Source organism: Elephantulus edwardii, unplaced genomic scaffold (assembly GCF_000299155.1).
Source record: "Elephantulus edwardii isolate Elephantulus edwardi_28Jun2011 unplaced genomic scaffold, EleEdw1.0 scaffold00041, whole genome shotgun sequence".
Lineage (NCBI taxonomy): Eukaryota > Metazoa > Chordata > Mammalia > Macroscelidea > Macroscelididae > Elephantulus > Elephantulus edwardii.
This window is the reverse complement of record NW_006399791.1, coordinates 19,071,031-19,090,018: the sequence shown is the minus strand read 5'-3', so window position 1 is coordinate 19,090,018 and position 18,988 is coordinate 19,071,031. Positions and strand designations below refer to the sequence as shown.

The window sequence follows — 18,988 nt, the reverse complement described above, 5'->3', positions numbered from 1 at the left end:
AAAGTCTGCAGTTAGGGACCTCTCCCAATTATTGATGAGAAATGCTGTCAGTTTGAGGACTAGGGTGTGTCTCATTCAGGGCACGGACTTTCTGATCACTTGCTGTGCATCTGAGAGCTGGACAAGAATGACAAAAGAAGAATTGATGCCTTTGAGCTGTGGTGTTGGAGAAGAGCACTGAACATCCCCTTGATGGCCAAAAGAACAAACAAGTGTGTCTTGAAAAGAATGCAGCTTGAGTGCTCTTTGGAGACAAGGTTGATGAGGCTTCGCATCACATACTTCAGGCATGCTGCTAGGAAGGGTTTATCCCATGGAAAGGGACATGATCTTTGGAAGGGTGGAGGTTCAGCAAACGAGAGGAAGAACCTTGACCAAGTGGATTGACAGGTGACTGCTGCAAGGGTTCTTGTGTGGCAGAAAGTGTGAGGATGGCACAGGACAGAACAGGGTTCAGATCTGTTGTTCATAGGGTCACTATGGGTCGTACTTGACTCGATGACACCTAACAACAACAACCACCGCTTTTACATTCATTGGCAGCCCAGTTCCTTATCATTAAGCCACCAGATTTTCCAGGGTAGAAGTATTAAAAGGCCTCAAATTTTTCATGATACTTTGAGTAGGTGCAATATAGGTGCCCGGATTCTGTTGTTAGGGGCCATCCAGGCAGATTGACTCATAGCTGACTCTCCAGTGGGTTTTCAGGGGCTGTAAATCTATCTCCCTTGGAGCAGCTGGTGGTTTCTGGGACCCAGCTAAGCGGCTTGAAGACCATGGGACAGATGAGCCACCTCCTGGAAGCCCCTGAGCTAGGCATGCTTTATAGTGTGGTGATCTTGAGAGGCGTAGACAAGATCAGAGTGGAAGAAATTAAAACCTTCCACTGGAATCTTCCATTTTGAAGCGTGGTTGTGTGTTAAGAAGTCAGAGCAGAATTGCACCACAGGATTTCAGGACTGGTTTTCCACAAGTGGATCACCGGACCTTTCTTCCCAAGCACCGTGGATGGACTCACACCCCTAACCTTTTGGTTCACTGCTGAGCACCTTCACCACTCAGAAATAGCATCTAGTTAACTTCTGCCTGGAAGACGTGCTGGTGCTTGGGACTGAGCTGCCCAGAGTGGAAGGGTCCGGGCCTGCCCTGACTTTGAAGGCTGAATGCCCCCTGTCGGGGTACTTCAGGGAGGTGTTCTGGGGGTGTGTGCATCCATTTGGTCATAGAGTCCAGGAGTCTTGGTGAATAAAGTTCAGAGAAACCTTAATTCTGGCCTTAATTCTTCAAGTCAGGATCAAATGAGGGATGGTTGCTGGGGGCCCCATCTGACCACAGGTTCTTTCTATCCTCCGGGAAGTCTGGGAGCCCCTCTTCCCCTGTAGGCATTGCAGGAACCCCTACTTTGAGAGCCAGGGCTAGATGGGCCACAAGGGGCAGTGGGCAGAGGACCCTATGGCCTCTGCTAAGTCACCCTGCCTCTTGTGCCCACCCCACAAAATTTCTTAATGGGCGTAGCGGGGAGGCACTGGAGAAGTTCAGGGTTCATGCTGGTACGTCCCCGGCCTCTGATTTTTCCCACAGCACCTCATCCTGGAAGTGTCTCCTTCAGGAGGCCTTGATCAGCAACGACCATGCATGGGTATAATGTCTCATCTCAGTTCTGTTCTGAGTGCCATAAAGCTCTGTGGAGACACTTTTGTATTTTCCTGGGATAGCTCTGAAGAGAGGAGATGCTGCAATACAAACAGTTCACGCTATCTGAAAGGTAAATAGCTCACATCCACCCAGAGGTGCCTTGGAAGAAAGGCCTGGTGATCTAGTCTCAGCCTTTTATTTGCCTGTGGAGCAGCACTTCCAGAAGGAAATGGGGCCAGCCCAAGGCAGTCAGCTCCTGGGCAGATGCGCTTCCTTCTGGCTCCACCGAGGCAGCATTCTGGACCGACAATGAGCAGAGGTGGAGATGCTTTGCCCACAGACCCTGTCAGTGACAGAAACAGAAATGGGTATTGCAGAGCCCTCAGACTGCATTCAGATTCTCCAGTTCCTGGCCTCTGAGCATGCTGGCTAGCTGTGCTTCATCAGAGGAGACCCTCTAGCCGGGTTTCTGAGGCTTTTAAACACATGGGAGGAGATGGCCCCTCTTTCTCCTACACAGAGGTGAGTGGATCACATTGCCAGAGAGGCAAGGCCTTTGGTGAGCATTGAAACTCCCCACAAACTACACCCCCAGAGCTCACTCAAGGGTTCAAAAAAATAACCACAACAAAGGCCCTCCCTGCTGTGGAGCCAGGCCTGACACCATTGAATTTCTGAAGCTGTAAATCACACAGGAGATCCTCCTCCATCTTTATCCTGTGGAGTCTACACTGGATCCAACTACCAGAGTGATGTGACCTCAGGGTCAGCAACACGCTGGAGACTCTGCTGCCTTGGATGGACCTGTAGCCAGGCAGCAGGGTCCAGTGTCTTCCCCAGCAGGAAGGCTGGCCACCCTCGCTGTCATGTGCCAGGTTGGCAGCTCTGGGAAGCTGGTTTCCTTTTTTTACTGTGTCAGCATAGTAAGATCTGTCCCAAATTCTCAAACTTCCCTCTCCTTCCTGGTTTTCTCCTTTGGACGCTCATATCGTAACAGTCCACGGTTTATTTGTTGCCACAATCAAAGGCACATGATTTTTTTGGTGAGATTTTTGTTTGGTTGATTTTATCTAAGATAAAAACTGGCCCGGTAGTACTCGCTGCCGTTGCACTCCTCTGGAACCCTTTGTCGGCGGGCTTTCGTCTGGGATGCAGGGCCAGATTCCATGTGGGGCCCTGACTTGGGATGCTGGAGCTGGCTGGTAATTTAGTCCAGCAGGCAGAGGGGCAGGGCCCTCTGTGCGGTGGTAGGCCCTTCAGTCCCCTGCTTCTTGGGGAGTGACTAGCCCTTGTCAGTCAGAGAGCCCTTCCCAGCTGTCCCTGGCAAATGCCAGCCCTACTCCCACCCCTGTTGTGGCGCACCTGGGCTTTTCACTCTCTGGAAGCAAGGGTAAGTGAGCACAAACTCCCTGAATGTCTTGAGCAGTGGGGGAAACTTCTGGGTGGGCAGGAAATCGGGATGGGCAGGGTAGCAGCCACCCCTGCTCTTGAAGGAGGCTCCAGCAGGAAGGCTGGGAAAAGAATTGGTGTTGGGGTGCTGCTGAGACCATAGTATGCACTGTGGCTGCAGCCTAGGAGCTGGGGTGAGAAGAGAGGTTTCATGGTGCCTCTGGGGGTTACGAGAGCTGCGCCATTCCCCAGATGCACTTAGGAAAGTACAGAAGCAGTCTCCCCGGTGGGCTGCCCCCTCTCAGATCCTGTTTTTGCCTCTGTGCAATGGAGATAACAATGCTAGTCCGCTCTGGGTATAGATGTGAGGATCCAGCATTAACACAGGCCCTGCTCGGTGTCTGTGTCTCCCCAAAACCCCCAGGCTGGGGCTAGCATGGAGCGTATAGAACACAGTAAAGGAAAAGGAGAAAGCAGCTTGGGGTTCAAAACTGGACTTTGCATCTTGCCTCCATCCTGGGCCCCTGGGCATGAACCGAGTTCTGGAGGCTGTCACATAATGAGCATTCAACACACGTTTCCACCACCCCCACCTCCACGTAATGGCTGTCGGTTCAGCTTCTTCTCACTGATGACCCCAACCCCGTGCATGTCCATAGTGCTGACAGGAGTGTTTCTTAGGGTTTTAGGTGCTGACTTCATGAAAGCAGGTCTCCAGGCCTTTCTTGCTCAGCACCCCACGTGGACTTGAACAAGGTGGGAAATAGTCCATGAAACTGAGTAAGCATGGCCTTGCCAACCCCCCTACAACAGATGCTCTTTGGAGCCTGGTTGCTTCTCCAGGGGAGACTTGGGAAGGCTCTGCAGGGGAGGGGAGAGGAGTGAGGCTTTCCCTCCCGTGACAGTTAGATGAAGGAATAGACTGTCAGACCTTGGCCCCCATGAGCTGTGTGTTGGGTGGGCAGTCAGCGGGCCGATGGTGCTGGGGCAGAGGCCAGCCAGGGCCAGAGGCTGCAGTAAGGGGGCTGTTCTGACCCATGTTCTCTTCCCACCCTCATTCGTGACTTCTAACCTCAGACTTCATGAGTTTGTGAGTCCTATGTCCCTCTGAGCCCTCTGCCAAGGACCCTGTTTGATTCACCCACTAGGTCCAGGGCTCTCATCTCCTTGAATGCTCCGCAGCCCTGGCAAGTGGGTGCTTGTCCTTAACTGATGAAGAAGCACGGTGGGCAAGTGACACACCCAAGTTCCCACATGTCCAGTAGGTGACATGATGCGGCTTAGAACCATCAAACCTCCCTGCACTGTCTACTCCACCCACCACCCCCCCTGGAGGCCCTCACAGCAGTCAGTGTCTTACCATCACCTCTTAGTATTGTTCTCAGTCCTGGTGTTAGCATGAGTACGTTCCCCAGTGTGGCTGACGCAGCTAGAGGCTGGAAGTGGACAGAGAAGCTCCCCTGTGTGCACAGGGTCCCAGGGCCTGCTGAGTGCAGTGGCCAGAAGGGCAGCCTCTGTCGCCCCCTGTGGATGGTGGGCAGAGCTGCCGTGCCAGCCCTGGCAGCTGTCCTGCAGGCTCTGGTGGAAGCGACTGGAAAGGAGAGGAAGGTGGAGGTATCTCGCCTCAGAGTGCTGACTCCGCACAAGTTCTGGGTTACCTGGGGCACCGTGGCCCCAAGTTGGCACTAAAGGCAGCTATGTCCCAGCTGTTTGCTCCTGAGCAGAGCTGCCTCCTCTCGCCATTCACTCCGCCCGTGAGTTCTGCAGATTCCAGTGTGACCTCACTGTGATTATTGAGCAGAAATGACCCCACTTCAAGTGCTTGGCAGTCACAGTGTGGCCTTCGGGCCCCAGAGACCACCCCTGAGAGTCCAGTAGAAGTACAGCTTCTCAGCTACCCACATTGATGGGAAAGTGGAGGGGTCTACCTTCCAGAGAATATGCCAGCGGGTCCTGCTGCTGACCCGGTCCGGAAGCAGCCCATTTGGGGCCCTGGGTTGAGCACACCTGACACACTCAGAGCTGGGGCACTGCTCCAGGCCATTCTGCAAAGCTGTGAGACAGCAATGCTAATTCCTGCCTCCCCATGAAAGTGTAAGGACCTGGGTGAGTCAGGAGTGAGACCCCTCACCATCCCTCATCTACCATGTGCACGCTGGCCCTGCCCTGATCACCATGCTGACACGCCCTCAAGCTCTTGGTCTTCCCTGCATGCTCTACTTGGAGAAATGCCCCCTGGGAATGAGGGCCTTCTCTGAAGTCATGCATGTGAACCACTGGCCTCTGACCAGTGGGGCTCTCAGTGTGTCTGGAAAGGTTTCTAGGAGAGGCTGGGTTCACCTGTCAGTCTTCCCTGGAGTCAGAAAGGTTCTGAGTGGTCTTCATGACTCTGAGTCCCAGGGATTTCAGCTTTCTTAGTAGTGAAACCCTGTGTTAGTTCCTCTGAGTCTGGCTTCCAGCCTGAGATTTGAGAATGACAGTCACCTCTCCCCAGTGGGTGGGCGCTGGGGGATTGAATGCCCTGAGGAGGGATGCCTGCTGCTCTGGCCAGGAAGAGTGAGGGCGCTGTGACCGTGCATGGTGACTGACCCTGCGTTGGATCTGCAGGAATGAGGAAGCCAGGGCAGTTCCTGATTGTGTCACAGGCAGCTCAGTCTATGGGGACGTGAAGATCATCTCGCTTTGTTCAGTGATGTCTGGAGGTGAACTGGGTTCCTTCCTGGGAGGTGGCGACAGCAGAGGAGGGGAGGCCATCTACTCAGCAGAAGGCCTGTGCCTCTTGGGCGATTCTTTGTGGTCACTGTTAACCATAACCAAGAGAAAGGACACTCTCAGGTCAGCACCAACTGCTTCCATCATGAATGAGGCTGCCAGGATGGACATTGTTTGGAGACCACAGCACCAGAGATGAGGGTGGGCGGTCATAGCAGCAGCACATAGTTCCTGTTAGTGCCAACTCATCAGAACACCATTTGACTGAGCTCTCCCATAGGGTTTTCTAAGCAGTGCTCTTAGTAAGGAAGCTCTGGTGGCCTAGAGGTAAGGAGTTGTGCTGCCAACCTGAAGGCACGTGGTTCAAATCCAGTCATTAGGAGAAAGACAGGCAATTTCCTCCCATGTGATTTACCGCCTCTGAAAATCCCCTGCAGGGTCAGCTTTGCGTCGGTTCTGACTTTACTGTGCATACCCAGTGACTCTTTATGAGAGGTCAGCTAGTGGGTTTGAATCACCGACCTCTCAGCACAGCGGCCCCCTCACTCTGTGCACACACACACACCTCCCCGCCACCCTGGGCCACACTCTGCTTCTCAGGCCTCTTAGCCTGTGTTTCTGGTGTCTGTCAAGGTCCATGGAAACGAGTTGGGAGCAGCTATGGTGCAGTGTCCACATAGGAACTGCTGCCTCCCCCTGATCTTTACTCACATGCATCTTCGTTTAAATAAGGTATTAGAGAGGAACCTGGTGGCATATCAGTCCCACCTAAAGTTTGTCCAGTTTGCTGCTGTGGGGAAGTTGGTGAGTGCCAGCGAGCACTTGCACAAGTCAGACATGTGCCGTTCTGGCTTTTTAATTTGGTTACGGAAAATTTCAGAAGCAGACATAACAGTCTGATCAATCGGGTGCCCATCACCCAGACCCGCAGGGACCATCTCGGAGCGTTGATCAGGGTCAGCTCGTGTTTCATTCATATCCCTGCATCCCGAGTTCTGCCCACAGGGAGCTCACAGACCACATCTCTCCAGGTTCGGCGAGGGACAGATGGAAAACCGCCTCCTGTGCGATTTACAGCCCCAGAAACCCAGTAGAGGGTCAACTTGGTGGCACTGGGGCTAATTGGTTGTTTCAGGTTTATTGAGGAATAGTTGTTTTCTTTCATGTTTCTAAAATTGTACTGTGGCAAAATATTTACAGCAAAAAAAAAAAAATTCAGCTACTTCCTAGTGTACAGCTCAGTGATTTTAATAATTGTACAGTCATCATCGTCCATTTCCAAATGCTTTTACTCACCCCAGCTACGATTCCTGTAAGCAGTAACTCTCCATCTACCCCATCCTTCAGCTCCTGGTAACCACTAATAAACTTTTATATCTCTGCATTTACCAGGCCTAGGTATTTTGTAATACATAAAAATAACTTTTCAAATTAAGAAAAATATTAAAAAAGATCCCACAGGGGCTGCTTGTGAGGCTCATTGGGTGCACCAGCCGCCAGGCCTTAGCCTGGTGAAGTGTGTGAAGGAAGGTGCTGCCCCTGAACAGGCAGCAGAGCACTGTGAGGCCACACCCCAGGCCGACAGGCTCTGAGGAGTCCTAGAAAGGCCCTCGGAGCCGAGCGTGGGGGGCCCTGTTGCTCTTTTGCTAGCCTGCCTTCAAATATCTACCCGGGGCTTTACTCTTAACTCCGTTTTGGAGGTCAAAAGCCAGTTCCACAGAAGCACACTGACTTGCCAAACCCACCAGCTCTGGTGGCCCAGTAGTGGTGGACTTCCAGCTGTGCCCCCTTTGCTGAGCCTGGAGAATAGAAAGCACCCTTCCCCGTCTGCATATCTGGTCACTTGTGGTCATTATAGGCTGTGCGGAAGGATCTAGAAAGCCAGCAAAGGGCAGATTTCACTCATCTACATAAGACTCCGTGAGTGCATTAATGCCACTGCTCACAATCCTGTTTTAGCTAGTTATCATTTAGAGCTCAAAGTTTGGAATTATTTAAAAACAAAGTAGATATGAGGTTACTAACCTCAGTTGCTTGCTTGTTTCCTTTCCTGAGCAGATGAGAGAGCAGGGACATGCCACCACTCCAGTGACTGGAGCCAGCTCCTTTGTGACATGGCCAATAAAATGATCATGACAGGCAGCGTTTGGTCATAGAGCTTTTCCTGTAGGCCTCTGCGCCCCTTGGTCCTGTGGACGTGGTTGAGCATTCAGCAGCCCCGGGTGGTGGATCCTGTTATCCTGTTTTCTAGAGGTATATAATCAGCACAGAAGTTTTCGTGATACACACAGTAGCAGAGCTTTAGACACACATGTAACAGGGGCTTAGCTTTCGTGCCAAGTATATGCTGGTTTTGCCAAAATTCTTGGGGGTGATCACAAGGGTGGTCAGTCAGCCCACCCAACCCTGAAACCCAGAACCAGACCCCTCCTCTCTCTGGTGGTGAACTGTTGGGGGGAGGGGGGGAGCATTTGAGAAGATGCCCCATCTGCAGGTTACCTGCCAGTAATTTCTCACTGTTGACAGGAGACGCACACAGTGTGGATGGAGGCATGTTGGGTGAGGTCTCCGCGTCCAGCACGCCTGCCCGCTTGCCCCACACAGAAGTTCAAACCCCCAGAGTCCCTGAGACCTTTCCTAACTTGGTCGGTTCCTCTCTCCGCAGCCACCTCGCCGTGCAAGATCCTCAAGTGTAACTCGGACTTCTGGAGCGCCACGGCAGGCGGCCACGCGGAGGACGCCCCCGAGTTCTGCACGGCGCTGCGCGCCTACGCCTACTGCACGCGGCGCACGGCCCGCACCTGCCGGGGCGACCTGGCCTACCACTCGGCCGTGCATGGCATAGAGGACCTCATGAGCCAGCACAACTGCTCCAAGGACGGACCCACCTCGCAGCCGCGCCTGCGCACTCTGCCCCCGGCCGGCGACAGCCAGGAGCGCTCGGACAGCCCCGAGACCTGCCACTATGAGAAGAGCTTCCACAAGCACCTGGCGGCCCCGAACTACACGCACTGTGGCCTCTTCGGGGACCCGCACCTCAGGACTTTCACAGACCGCTTCCAGACCTGCAAGGTGCAGGGAGCCTGGCCGCTCATCGACAACAATTACTTAAACGTGCAGGTCACTAACACGCCTGTGCTGCCCGGCTCGGCTGCCACTGCCACCAGCAAGGTAGGAGCCCGAAGCCGCCTCTGTGTCCTGCCCAGACGGGTGCTTTCCAATCCACCGTGCACCGGAGGATCATGAAAGCAATAATCTGGTGCCAGGAACCTGCGTACGCGTGCATGTGTGCGTGCGCGTGCATGTGTGCGTGTGCTCGTGCAGGCGTATTTCTTTGTATTCTGCTTGTTTGGGGAGTGCAGATCGTGGAGCCCCCTATTGTTAATCTACAGCTTGGCCGTTTAAATCTCCCCACAGGCACCTTAGCAGAAAGACACCCCCCCCCCATCTGCTTCTGAAAGATCCAGATGAGTTGGGGCATCTTGACAGCATGGTTTTAAGATCACATAGTATAGAGGAGGTAGGGAAGGTGAGAGGCAGACACCATGTGTTACCAGAGGTTGGGTTGGTTAAAACTGATTTTTGGTATGTGTCTGTGTGTATACGCGTGTATGTGTATACTAGATCATCCAGGCAATCTCATGGGTGAGAATAGAGCTATTTTCATGGGGTGTCAGTGGCTGACTTCTCAGAAGTACATCTCTGGGACTTGGACTTGAACCTTTCCACTTTTCTGTTAGCAGAAAAGTATGTGAACTGTTTCCAGTGCCCAGAGATACCACTGTACTGGCACACAGATGCACGAGCCCACGTACATACCCACAATACCCATTTGTGCCATTGGGTCAAGATATAAAATGGATTTCTTAAAGGGTTATTTGTCTCTCTCTTTGCCATCAAGGAGGAGCTAGCTCGTCGCTTTCAGAGGCTATAAATTGCAAGGAGGCTATTGCCCATCTTTCTCCTACAGAGCAGCTGGTGGATTCAAGCTGCGTGCCTTTGGGTTGACAGCACAGCTCCTTCCCACTGGGCCACCACTACCTCCCTCTACTTTGCTGCTGCTGTTGTATATTGTTGAGTCAGAACCAATCATAACTGACTCTTCAGCGGGCGTGTAGAGGCAGTTAATTTCAGGGAAGGAGATGCTCATCCTTCTCCTTCAGAACAGCTGGTGGTTTATAACCACGTTCCTTCAGGATTGCAGTGCAGCTTCTTACCAGAGCTCCCTACTTTGCTATGTTGCTGTTGATTGCCTTCGAGTTGAGCACAACTCATAGCGACCCTATGAACAAAATCCAGAGCACTTGTTTTCAAACATGTGGAATATTCCTTTCCTGCCCTTGTGCTTGGTAGAACTCCAGCGTTACAGATCAATAAAAAAGTGAAATGTCTTTGACAGGTCTGTCTACCTCTGTCTTTGTCCTCAAAGAGCTTACCATCTTCTTGGAGTGAGCGCCATACTTGGAAAGCAACCCTGCGTCCCTGCTGGGTGCTGTGGCCCTCCCTACCCAGTGGTTCTCATTCCTGCCTGTGGGTTTGAAAACTGGAGGATACTTTAGAGTGTGTTGGTTCTGGGCTCCACTCCAGACTGATCTGAAACCAGATCCCTGGGAGTGGGCCAGGCGTGTGCTGTGGAAGGCTCCAGAGGTTCTGCCATTTGACAGGCTGGGAACAACGAGTGCAAGGCCCAGGCTGTGGGGACCAGTCTAGCTCTGTCTGTTGGCTCTGCATGGATGCTTGAGGAGAAGTGGCTCCAGAGCAGAGCGGATTGGGGATGCGGGGTGGAGGGAAGACAGAGTAGCTAGCATGTTGATCAAGCCCCTGCAGTCGTGGCCACCCACATGCCCCTCTTCCTGGCTCCACAGCTCTCTTTGTCAGGTAAGGACTCATACCCAAAGTCACAGCTAGTTGGCCAGCAGCACTGTGCCGTGTTCACCCTGGGCTGTGACCCCAGAGCTTAGCATGTTCCGAGGCAGTTCTGGGGCCTTCGGTACCGCTGAGAGCCTGCTATTCTCTGACCCCAGGAGGTGACAGAATCTGAGTTGCAGGGCTCAGTGCTTCTCACGGGGCCATGGCAAGGGGCTGCTGCATGACAGACACTGGGGGCTTTCCAGGCCTCCCCCATCCACTTCCAAGAGGGAGTCTCTGTTGACATCACTCTCTGACTTAACCATAAGAGGCTAGTGGCTCTGAGTCCCAGTGATGGGACAAGTCTGCCTTCCTCATTGCAGCCCCCTCCCCTGCCCATCAGAGCCCAGGGGCTAGGCAGGTCAGAAAGGTGACTGTCCATCCACAGCATGACCCTGGGCCTGTTTCCCCAGGATGAGTGTATTATAAGGAAGTGTTAGTGCTTCTAGCATGCCTGGGAGGGTTTGTCTATTTTTCCCTGCCTCTTGGACCCTGCATACCCCCAGGCCAAGAGGCTGGCTCTTTTGAACAAGCAGAGGAGAACGCTGACAGTTTGGGACAGTATATTTGTATCAGAACTAGACATAGATCACACCCCAGGAGCTAAGGGGTGATTAGGCCCTGCCTTACTCCAGCCTTAAGCAGGTCTTTTATCAAAGCAGTAATTTTCTTCTGTCCACTGGGTATCCTATATTGCTTTAAATTAACCACCTGGGTGGGATCGGGCAATTCTTGTGGTTCCCACCTAGTTTAGCACGTCTAATCAACACTTGCCTCAGGGCAGACTTAACCACCCTCAGTTTTACAATATCTGGTAGAGGAAATATTCCCCAACTAGACATACTATCCATAGTTTGATCAATTAGCTGAGCGATGGTAGGGCGGAGTCTCAGGATATCAAGGGATAAAAAAAAACAGTTGGAAAAGTAAGCCCTGACTCCACTGCCGAGGCTCAGCTTCTCAACTCAGCAGCAGGTGCCCACCTCCCTTGGACATTCTGGGACTGGCATGAGCTGACAGGGACTCCTGACCCACACCTGCCCCTCTGACCCACAACTGTGTGAGCCCTTGACGTGTTGGCAGAGCCAGGCCCCCCCCCCGCCCCCCCGTCTGCACGGGGTTGCTCTTTGCTGGTCAGCGAGGCAGACTGCCATTCCAATAACTGGAGGGTGGAAAAATTCCAGCAAGGGCCCATTCACCTCGGGACTGTCTTGTGATGGACCTACAGCCCGGCTCTGAGCTCAGAACAGCCCAGCTCCCACAGTCCACATGGGGCCCTTGAGTCCAGGGATGCTGTCAGAATCCAGGTGAATTATCACTCTCCTGTTGTTCACTGACTCAACCAGTACATTTGGAACTCCTGCCCTGTTCCAGCTCTCTGGGTGCTGTGGGGAGCAATGGGGAAATGGTTCCAGAAAGATGCAGATTACAGAGCTGAGCTTGGCTGGCCCCCATCCCTCTAGCCTCTGACCTGAGTTCAGGGGCCTGCTGTCATCTTACCACTGGGGGCGGTCAGTGACAGGGTCAGGGTCAGGGCTCTGGCTGGACCGTGGGGCCCATGGTTCCCCTCGGCCCACCCAGCTTGTTCTTGCCAGTCTCACGCATGTGTCTGTCCCAGAGCTCACATTGCCTTTCCTTCTAGAAGTTCTTGGACGAATGGATGACATGCAGGGAGGGGTGTGCTATGACTCGTGCCGGGTAGCTGAGGGCCCGTGGGGATGCTGCTTATGCCCAGGGAGAGCTCTGCATCGAGTTCACCCCTGAAGAACATGGGGCTGCAGGGATCTCCATGTGGAAAGACTGAGGAGGCATCATGGGAGCCGTAGCGGGGAGAGTGGCCACAGGGGACTGAGGAGCAAGTGGGCCGGCGAGTCCAGAATTGTTAGGAAGTCTCCCGGAGGCTTTTATCTCCATGGTGGTGCCCCTGTGGCTTCTGTCACCTCCACAGAAGCCCAGATCCCTCTGTCCACCTGAACACACTCCCTATGTCCCTTCTCAGTGGTCACACCACACCTCTTTCTTTCCTCCCTGCATCCCTACCTGCTCCCCTGGCTGCCCAGAGCACGTCCATCCTGCCTGCCCCTTAGCCATGCAGCCACAAGCTTTGCCCTCCCAAATGGACGATCTGTCTGAGTGAGGCCTGACCCCAGGCACCTCGAGTGTGCCCTGCCGCATAGGCTGCTCCATGGGGACAGAGCCTGGCACTGGGCTTGGTAGTTGGCCGTGGCTGAGGCCTAAGGCTGCCCCCTGCCCATCACGGTGGAGAGCCATGGCCCGGCCCATGGCTCCAAGCCCTCGGGGGTTCAGGTGGGGTGCACAGGCAGGGTGGTGGCTGTGCTTGTGGACGAGCTGGCAGCAGGCCGCCCCAGATTTGACAGGCCTCCTTCATGCTGTTACTTGTGGTTGATTCTCCTGCGATGGTGCCAAGAACAGTCAGGCAGCCTGTCAGCTTTCCAGAAGACTGACTCCACAGCCACGCGGTTACAGTCCAAACCAGCCTTTCCTGTTCAGGGAGACAGATGAAGGCCTTGGAAAGCAGGGCCGACCCCCGCCCACCCTGAGACTTTGTGGTCGTGCACACCAGGGCAGGACACCAGAGTCTCTCTCTCTCTCCCCTGTGTGCTGATGGCAGGGCCACCCACTACCTAGACCACCCTGGTTGCCCCACCTTGCAGCTGGCCTGCGGCATGGTGGAAGGGAGGTGGCAGGAGGCCACAGTGCATGACACTGCCACTTTTATCTGTCAACGATGGCAACTTAGCAGCAGCTTTGTTTGGTCCAAGCTAGATTGACCGGCTACGGCTACCTAAGATAAGTCACAGCAAACCAGATGTGTGCTCGGGGTTCTCAGGACCAGCTCTCCCAGAACAAGATGAAAAAACAGAGCCCATGCCTAAAGATGCCAGGCCCCCTCATATCATGCTTCTCCATGGCCTCCAGCTTTGGGGTCCACCCCCTCACTGAGAGAAGGTGAGTTGCATTCAGAATGCCCCTCACCAGGCCACCCCATGATCTGTGCTGAGGACATTCTGTCCCCAGAACTATGTGACTTCTAGGGGCCCGGGAAATGCTGTAATAGCTTCTGAAATGTAAAGAAAAGTTACTAAAATAACCTGATCTAGATTGTGTTGGTCTTTATACCAATACATATCAAATACAGCGTTGGGTATTTCTGTACAGAAAGGGACACATGAAGGTTGAAGTGCCTGGAGCCCCCCAGAAGCCGTCCAGCAGCTGAGTCCACACACTCTGTCCAGCTAGCCAGGCTGACATGCGGTTGGCCCAGGAAGAGGTGGTACAGGTCTCCTTGCTTTGTCAGCCTTGCTGAAGGCCCCTGGCACCGTGGGCACCAGGCACCCGTGGGCTACTAGTATTAGTAGTTTTCTGTCACTGTGGGAGACCTCCCCAGAACAGAGGCCTTGTAGAGCTGGTACCCTCCAGGGTCTCCTAACTATGCTGGCGTGTTCACACGAGAACATTCTGCAGCTCCTTCCAAATCTTCAGACCTGCCCTTCAGTGCCTGCTGCTGAAACCACTCCCTGTCTGGCCTCACCCTCAGCCTGCCAGGTCTCGGGAGGACAGCACTGTCCCGTGTGCCCTCAGCCACCCTGGATTTTAGTCACACACACTGGCCAGCCCATAGCCCTGCCCTCGGTACTCTTGGCCAGTCATTCCCTTGAAGGTGAGCTGAGCTGTGGCACTCTCTGCTTTCCTGCTCCTCCTGGAGCTGGTTTGGTTTCCTCATGATTGCTGACACCTGTGGTTCTCCCCTAAGGAGCTCTGGTGGCCTAGTGGTAAGGAGCTGTACTCCTAGCCTGAAGGCATGCAGCTCGAATCTGCCAGCTGCTCTGCAGGAGATAGATGGGCAGACTCCTCCCGTGTGAGTTCCTGCCTCTGAGGACCTGCTGCAGGGTCACTGTGAGTTGGTTCCAGCTCGAAGGCACATACAACACAAAGGTCCTCTCCTGGCCGTGCACTCTTGTTAAGCTACAGAGTCCCTAGCACCTCCCACTGCTGTTATAACCAAGGGTTAAGAAGCTGTGCTGCAATCCCAAAGTCACATGGTTCAGAGCCTCCAGCTGCTTTGTGGCAGAAAGATGGGCAGTCTTCTCCCATATGATTTACTGCCTCTGAAAACCCACTGTAGGGTCAAGCATAAACAGCAGAACTTTATCTTGTCAGAGGAGACCCCACTGGCTCAGAGGTTGGATGCTCTTTTTCCTTCAGGACACCACTTCCATTAACCACTTCATACCCAGCACTGCCTGTCCGTCAGCAAAGGTAAGCAGATTGCTATGATACTAAGCCAGCGTCTGAATCAAGGAAGGTTAGCAAGAAAGGCCTGTCAGTCCTTCTGAAAACCAGTTTGTGGCCACCCTGACCATCCCAAGATACAGTCCACAGCCACTCACAGGGTGGTGTTGGCTGAACGTCCTTTGTTCTGTTGTAGGCCAGGTTACCATGAGCCAGGGGCCCTGCCAAGCAGCCAACAACATCAGCAAATCGTTCTGGAGAGGAGAGGTCTGAAATGAGTCTTAAATCAAGAAGTCAGCAGGCCCGCTTTTCCCAGAGTCTCCAGGCATTCCTTGGCTCATGGGCTCATCACTTCATGGTCAGGATGCTCTGTCTAACACAGCCCCTTTGCCATATTAGGTCACAATCACAAGTTCCAGGGATCCGATCTTGATTCTTGGGACCATTATTGAGTCTGGCACACAGACTAGCAGTTGGAAGGGTTTTGTTGTTGCTGATTTTGGTTGGTTTATTTTTCTGAAATTCACAATGCTTTTGTTTTTTATTTTTTACTCTTTTCTGTGTAACATAAATAAGACTGGCTTTCTGTTTAGGTGGGGTAACCTAAAATTTCCAAGAAAATTTTTTAGTACAAGACAGGAGTTGATTTAAAGAAAGATACTTAAAAACAAAGCAAACCAGTTACCGCCGTGCTCTTTCTGACCCATGTGGCGTGTGTGTGTGTGTGTGTGTGTGTCTGTCTGTGTGTCTGTCTGTGTCTGTGTCTGTGAGTATGAGGGTAAATCGTGCTCCGAGGGGTCAAGGCCATGGACTTCAGGAGCAGATAAGCAGGCCTTGCTTCCTCAGTATCTCTAGCTAGGTTGGAACCACCAGCCCTTCGGTCAGTAGTTGAGCCTCTAATCCCATGATGGTGCAGAATTAGGACGAGAACTGAGCTGGGAGGGTCTAGGTCCCTGTTCCCCACCTCAGTCCCGAGAGAGTCTGGAGAGTGAGTGATGGGGCTTCTTCTCTCCCAACCGGGACACATCACTGGCTCACAGGTGCAGGCACCATCTCACCCCTTCTCTGGCCTTCCCCACAGCTCACCATCATCTTCAAGAACTTCCAGGAGTGCGTGGACCAGAAGGTGTACCAGGCAGAAATGGACGAGCTGCCGGCCGCCTTCGCTGACGGCTCCAAGAACGGCGGGGACAAGCATGGGGCGAACAGCCTGAAGATCACCGAGAAGGTGTCGGGCCAGCATGTGGAGATCCAGGCCAAGTACATCGGCACCACCATCGTCGTGCGCCAGGTGGGCCGCTACCTGACCTTTGCCATCCGCATGCCCGAGGAGGTGGTCAACGCCGTGGAGGACCGGGACAGCCAGGGCCTCTACCTCTGCCTGCGGGGCTGCCCCCTCAACCAGCAGATCGACTTCCAGGCCGTCCACGCGGCCGCCACCCCCGCAGCCCCCGAGACCTTCCCCTATGAGACAGCAGCAGCCAAGTGCAAGGAGAAGCTGCCCGTGGAGGACCTCTACTACCAGGCCTGCGTGTTTGACCTGCTCACCACGGGCGACGTGAACTTCACCCTGGCTGCCTACTATGCCCTGGAGGACGTCAAGATGCTGCACTCCAACAAGGACAGGCTGCATCTGTATGAGAGGACTCAGGAGCTGCCCAACCCGGCGGCCGCTGCACCCCCATCCCTGGCCCCCAGAGCCCTGCTTGGCAGCCTCCTCCTCGCTCTTCTCCCCACATTCTTATAGGATGAGGAGGTGAGGTGACTGTTCCCAGGCGGGCAGGCTCCTGCACCCTGATTTCTCTGAGGCATCAGGTGCTGTTCCTGCAGGTCAGCAGGCTCTGCCAGACCCGGACAGCGGGAGGCCATGTGAACAGGCCTGCAGACATTACCTCAGGGCCTCCTCGGCCTGCACGCCCAGAGGGCTCGGGCGGGGGCCGATCCCTCAGCCCCTCTCGCTAGTGCACGTGACAAGCTTGTGGTGACTGGTGCTGTGACGTTAGAGTCCTGTGAGCGGGAGAGCCGCTCCCTGCCGCCCCCACCCCACTGTGTGAATGTGCAAACCAGAGTCCCCAGGCCGAGCCCCTCCCCAGCCACCAGAGAGACACTGGGCCCCCTCAGAGTCCATCCCCCACTCCTGTTAGATGCACTGAAAGCAGCCGGCACCCCTCGCAGGGCCCCCGGGCGCCCTGTGTTCCCAACACGCACACCCACATGAGCACACTCACACACATGCCCACACCTGAGGAGATGCCCAGCCAGCCCCCTGTGGGCTGGGCGTGGCTGCCCCAGGAAGGGCCTTGGATACCCCAGGGTGCCCTTTAGCCTCTAGCAAATTAAATGGGACATGTTGGCCTGAAGTTCTGCCTTCCTGCCCTCAGCCACCCTGAGGTTGCCTCTTGCCCACCCACCTAGAGAGCCCGTTGGGAGAGACAGTGACTGTCACCTTTTTCTGGCCCCCCCCCCCCCAGTTTCAACCTAATCCTTGGTTCTAAATGTTGAAATGAGACCCTAATGACTTCTCTTTCCTTTCCAGGAGAGGGTGGGCCCTTGGGTGGAGTGTTTGGTTCACAAGAGATAGTGGCTGGGGCCAGCTGGCCTGCCCTGACCTCTGCCCACTCCTCACTGTGTGGGCACAGCCCCTCGCCCCTTTCGCTGTGTCAGGAGTCCGGGAGGGAGCAGGGTCCAGATGGCCCCAGGCCCTGAGCATCCCTGGCAGGATCTTTCCCCCACCTCCTTCTTCGTGGACAGTGGTCCCTTCTCTTAAGTCCTGTGGCCACGCAGCCAGGACACGTGCTACTAGGAGCCTTGGTCCTGCTGCTGCTCTAGGAACCCTTGGGGGTGTGACCAGCCCCAAAGGCCATCTTCTTGGACATCCTGCAGCCCCTACACGGTGTCTGTCTGTCCTTGTCCCCGGGCAGCCCTTCTGCTGTCCCCCAGGGATCTCATACACTGGCCCGGAGGCTGCTTCTCCCCAGCCCCACCCCCCCAGAGGTCCCTTTCTCGCTGCCAAAACCATGTGGTCAGCCTGGAGGGGACTCTGCCCCACCCCTTCCTGCTGGTTGTTAGACTGCCCCCTGTGTCGGAAGTAAAAAGTGAAGCACTTTATTTTGGTTGTGTTTGATCTCGTTCTGCTTGGAAGTGAGGACCCTTCACTGCGTCCATGACCTGTGTGGAGTGTCACCGCGTGTACATACTGTAAATTATTTATTAACTGCTAAATGCAAGTAAAGTTTGGGTTTTTTCTGTTTTGTTATTTTCTTTTGGATAACGTCTTTGAGTTTCTTTTCTGAGCCGACTTTGGTTCCTTTGGAGGGTGGAGGGTCACCTTTGGCGGCACACATGGATTCGTGTGTGTGTGTGTGAAGGCTGTAAGGATGGATGGATGTTACCACTATTTAACATTCAAAGTCCCTTCTTTACAAGCAGCAATTTTGGGCTTCATGGGTCTAGACTTCTGACACACTCTGGGCAAGCTTAGAACACTGTGGTGGAACCAGGGGGACACAGGTGCCCTCTACTTCCAGGCTGAGTGGACTGTCTGAACTTCCAAGATGGCCCGAACTCAGTAGCTGTTGTCAGTCTCTAAGCCCCAGAGGTGTAACTTCGTTGTCTCTCGATGTCCCAGGCTGAGCCCACTCCCTGCATGGTCTGGGAACCAAGAGAGGAGAACCAAGGGTTCTCATGCCACCCCATGAGAACCCCATTTGTGTGACCACATTCTCACTGAGTGCAACCACCTTTCATCCTTAATTCTTCAGAGGTTGGCAGTGAATTCATACACATTTGACAGGTGAAGAAACTGATAACTCATAATTTGCCCAGAGTTCCTAGCTCATGTATAGAGTCCAACACTGATTGACACCAGGTATGTTTTGCCTTAAATGCCTTTTCTTAGCACTAAACGCCATGAAGCAGGATAATAGCACAAATGAAGCCCTGTCTGGGCTCCTGGACAGTCTAGCCCTGTGAGCCTCCATTCCCTCCTATAACATAGGCTTTGCCTTCTCCACAGGGTTGTTGAGAGGCTCCTTGAGTTTATTTCTGTCAACACTTGGGCGATGGCACACTGGTAGTATACTCCCAAAAC

General features: G+C 53.9%; 1 protein-coding gene across 1 annotated transcript in view; it reads left to right on the top strand.

The window, feature by feature from the left end:
* Positions 1-16,645, top strand: part of RGMA (repulsive guidance molecule family member a) — a 56,251-nt gene extending 39,606 nt beyond the window's left edge. The window contains exons 3-4 of the mRNA XM_006885238.1: positions 8,402-8,907; positions 15,980-16,645. Coding sequence (XP_006885300.1) covers positions 8,402-8,907; positions 15,980-16,645 — 1,172 coding nt within the window. The remainder of the gene's footprint in view (positions 1-8,401; positions 8,908-15,979) is intronic.
* Positions 16,646-18,988: the final 2,343 nt, after the last annotated feature.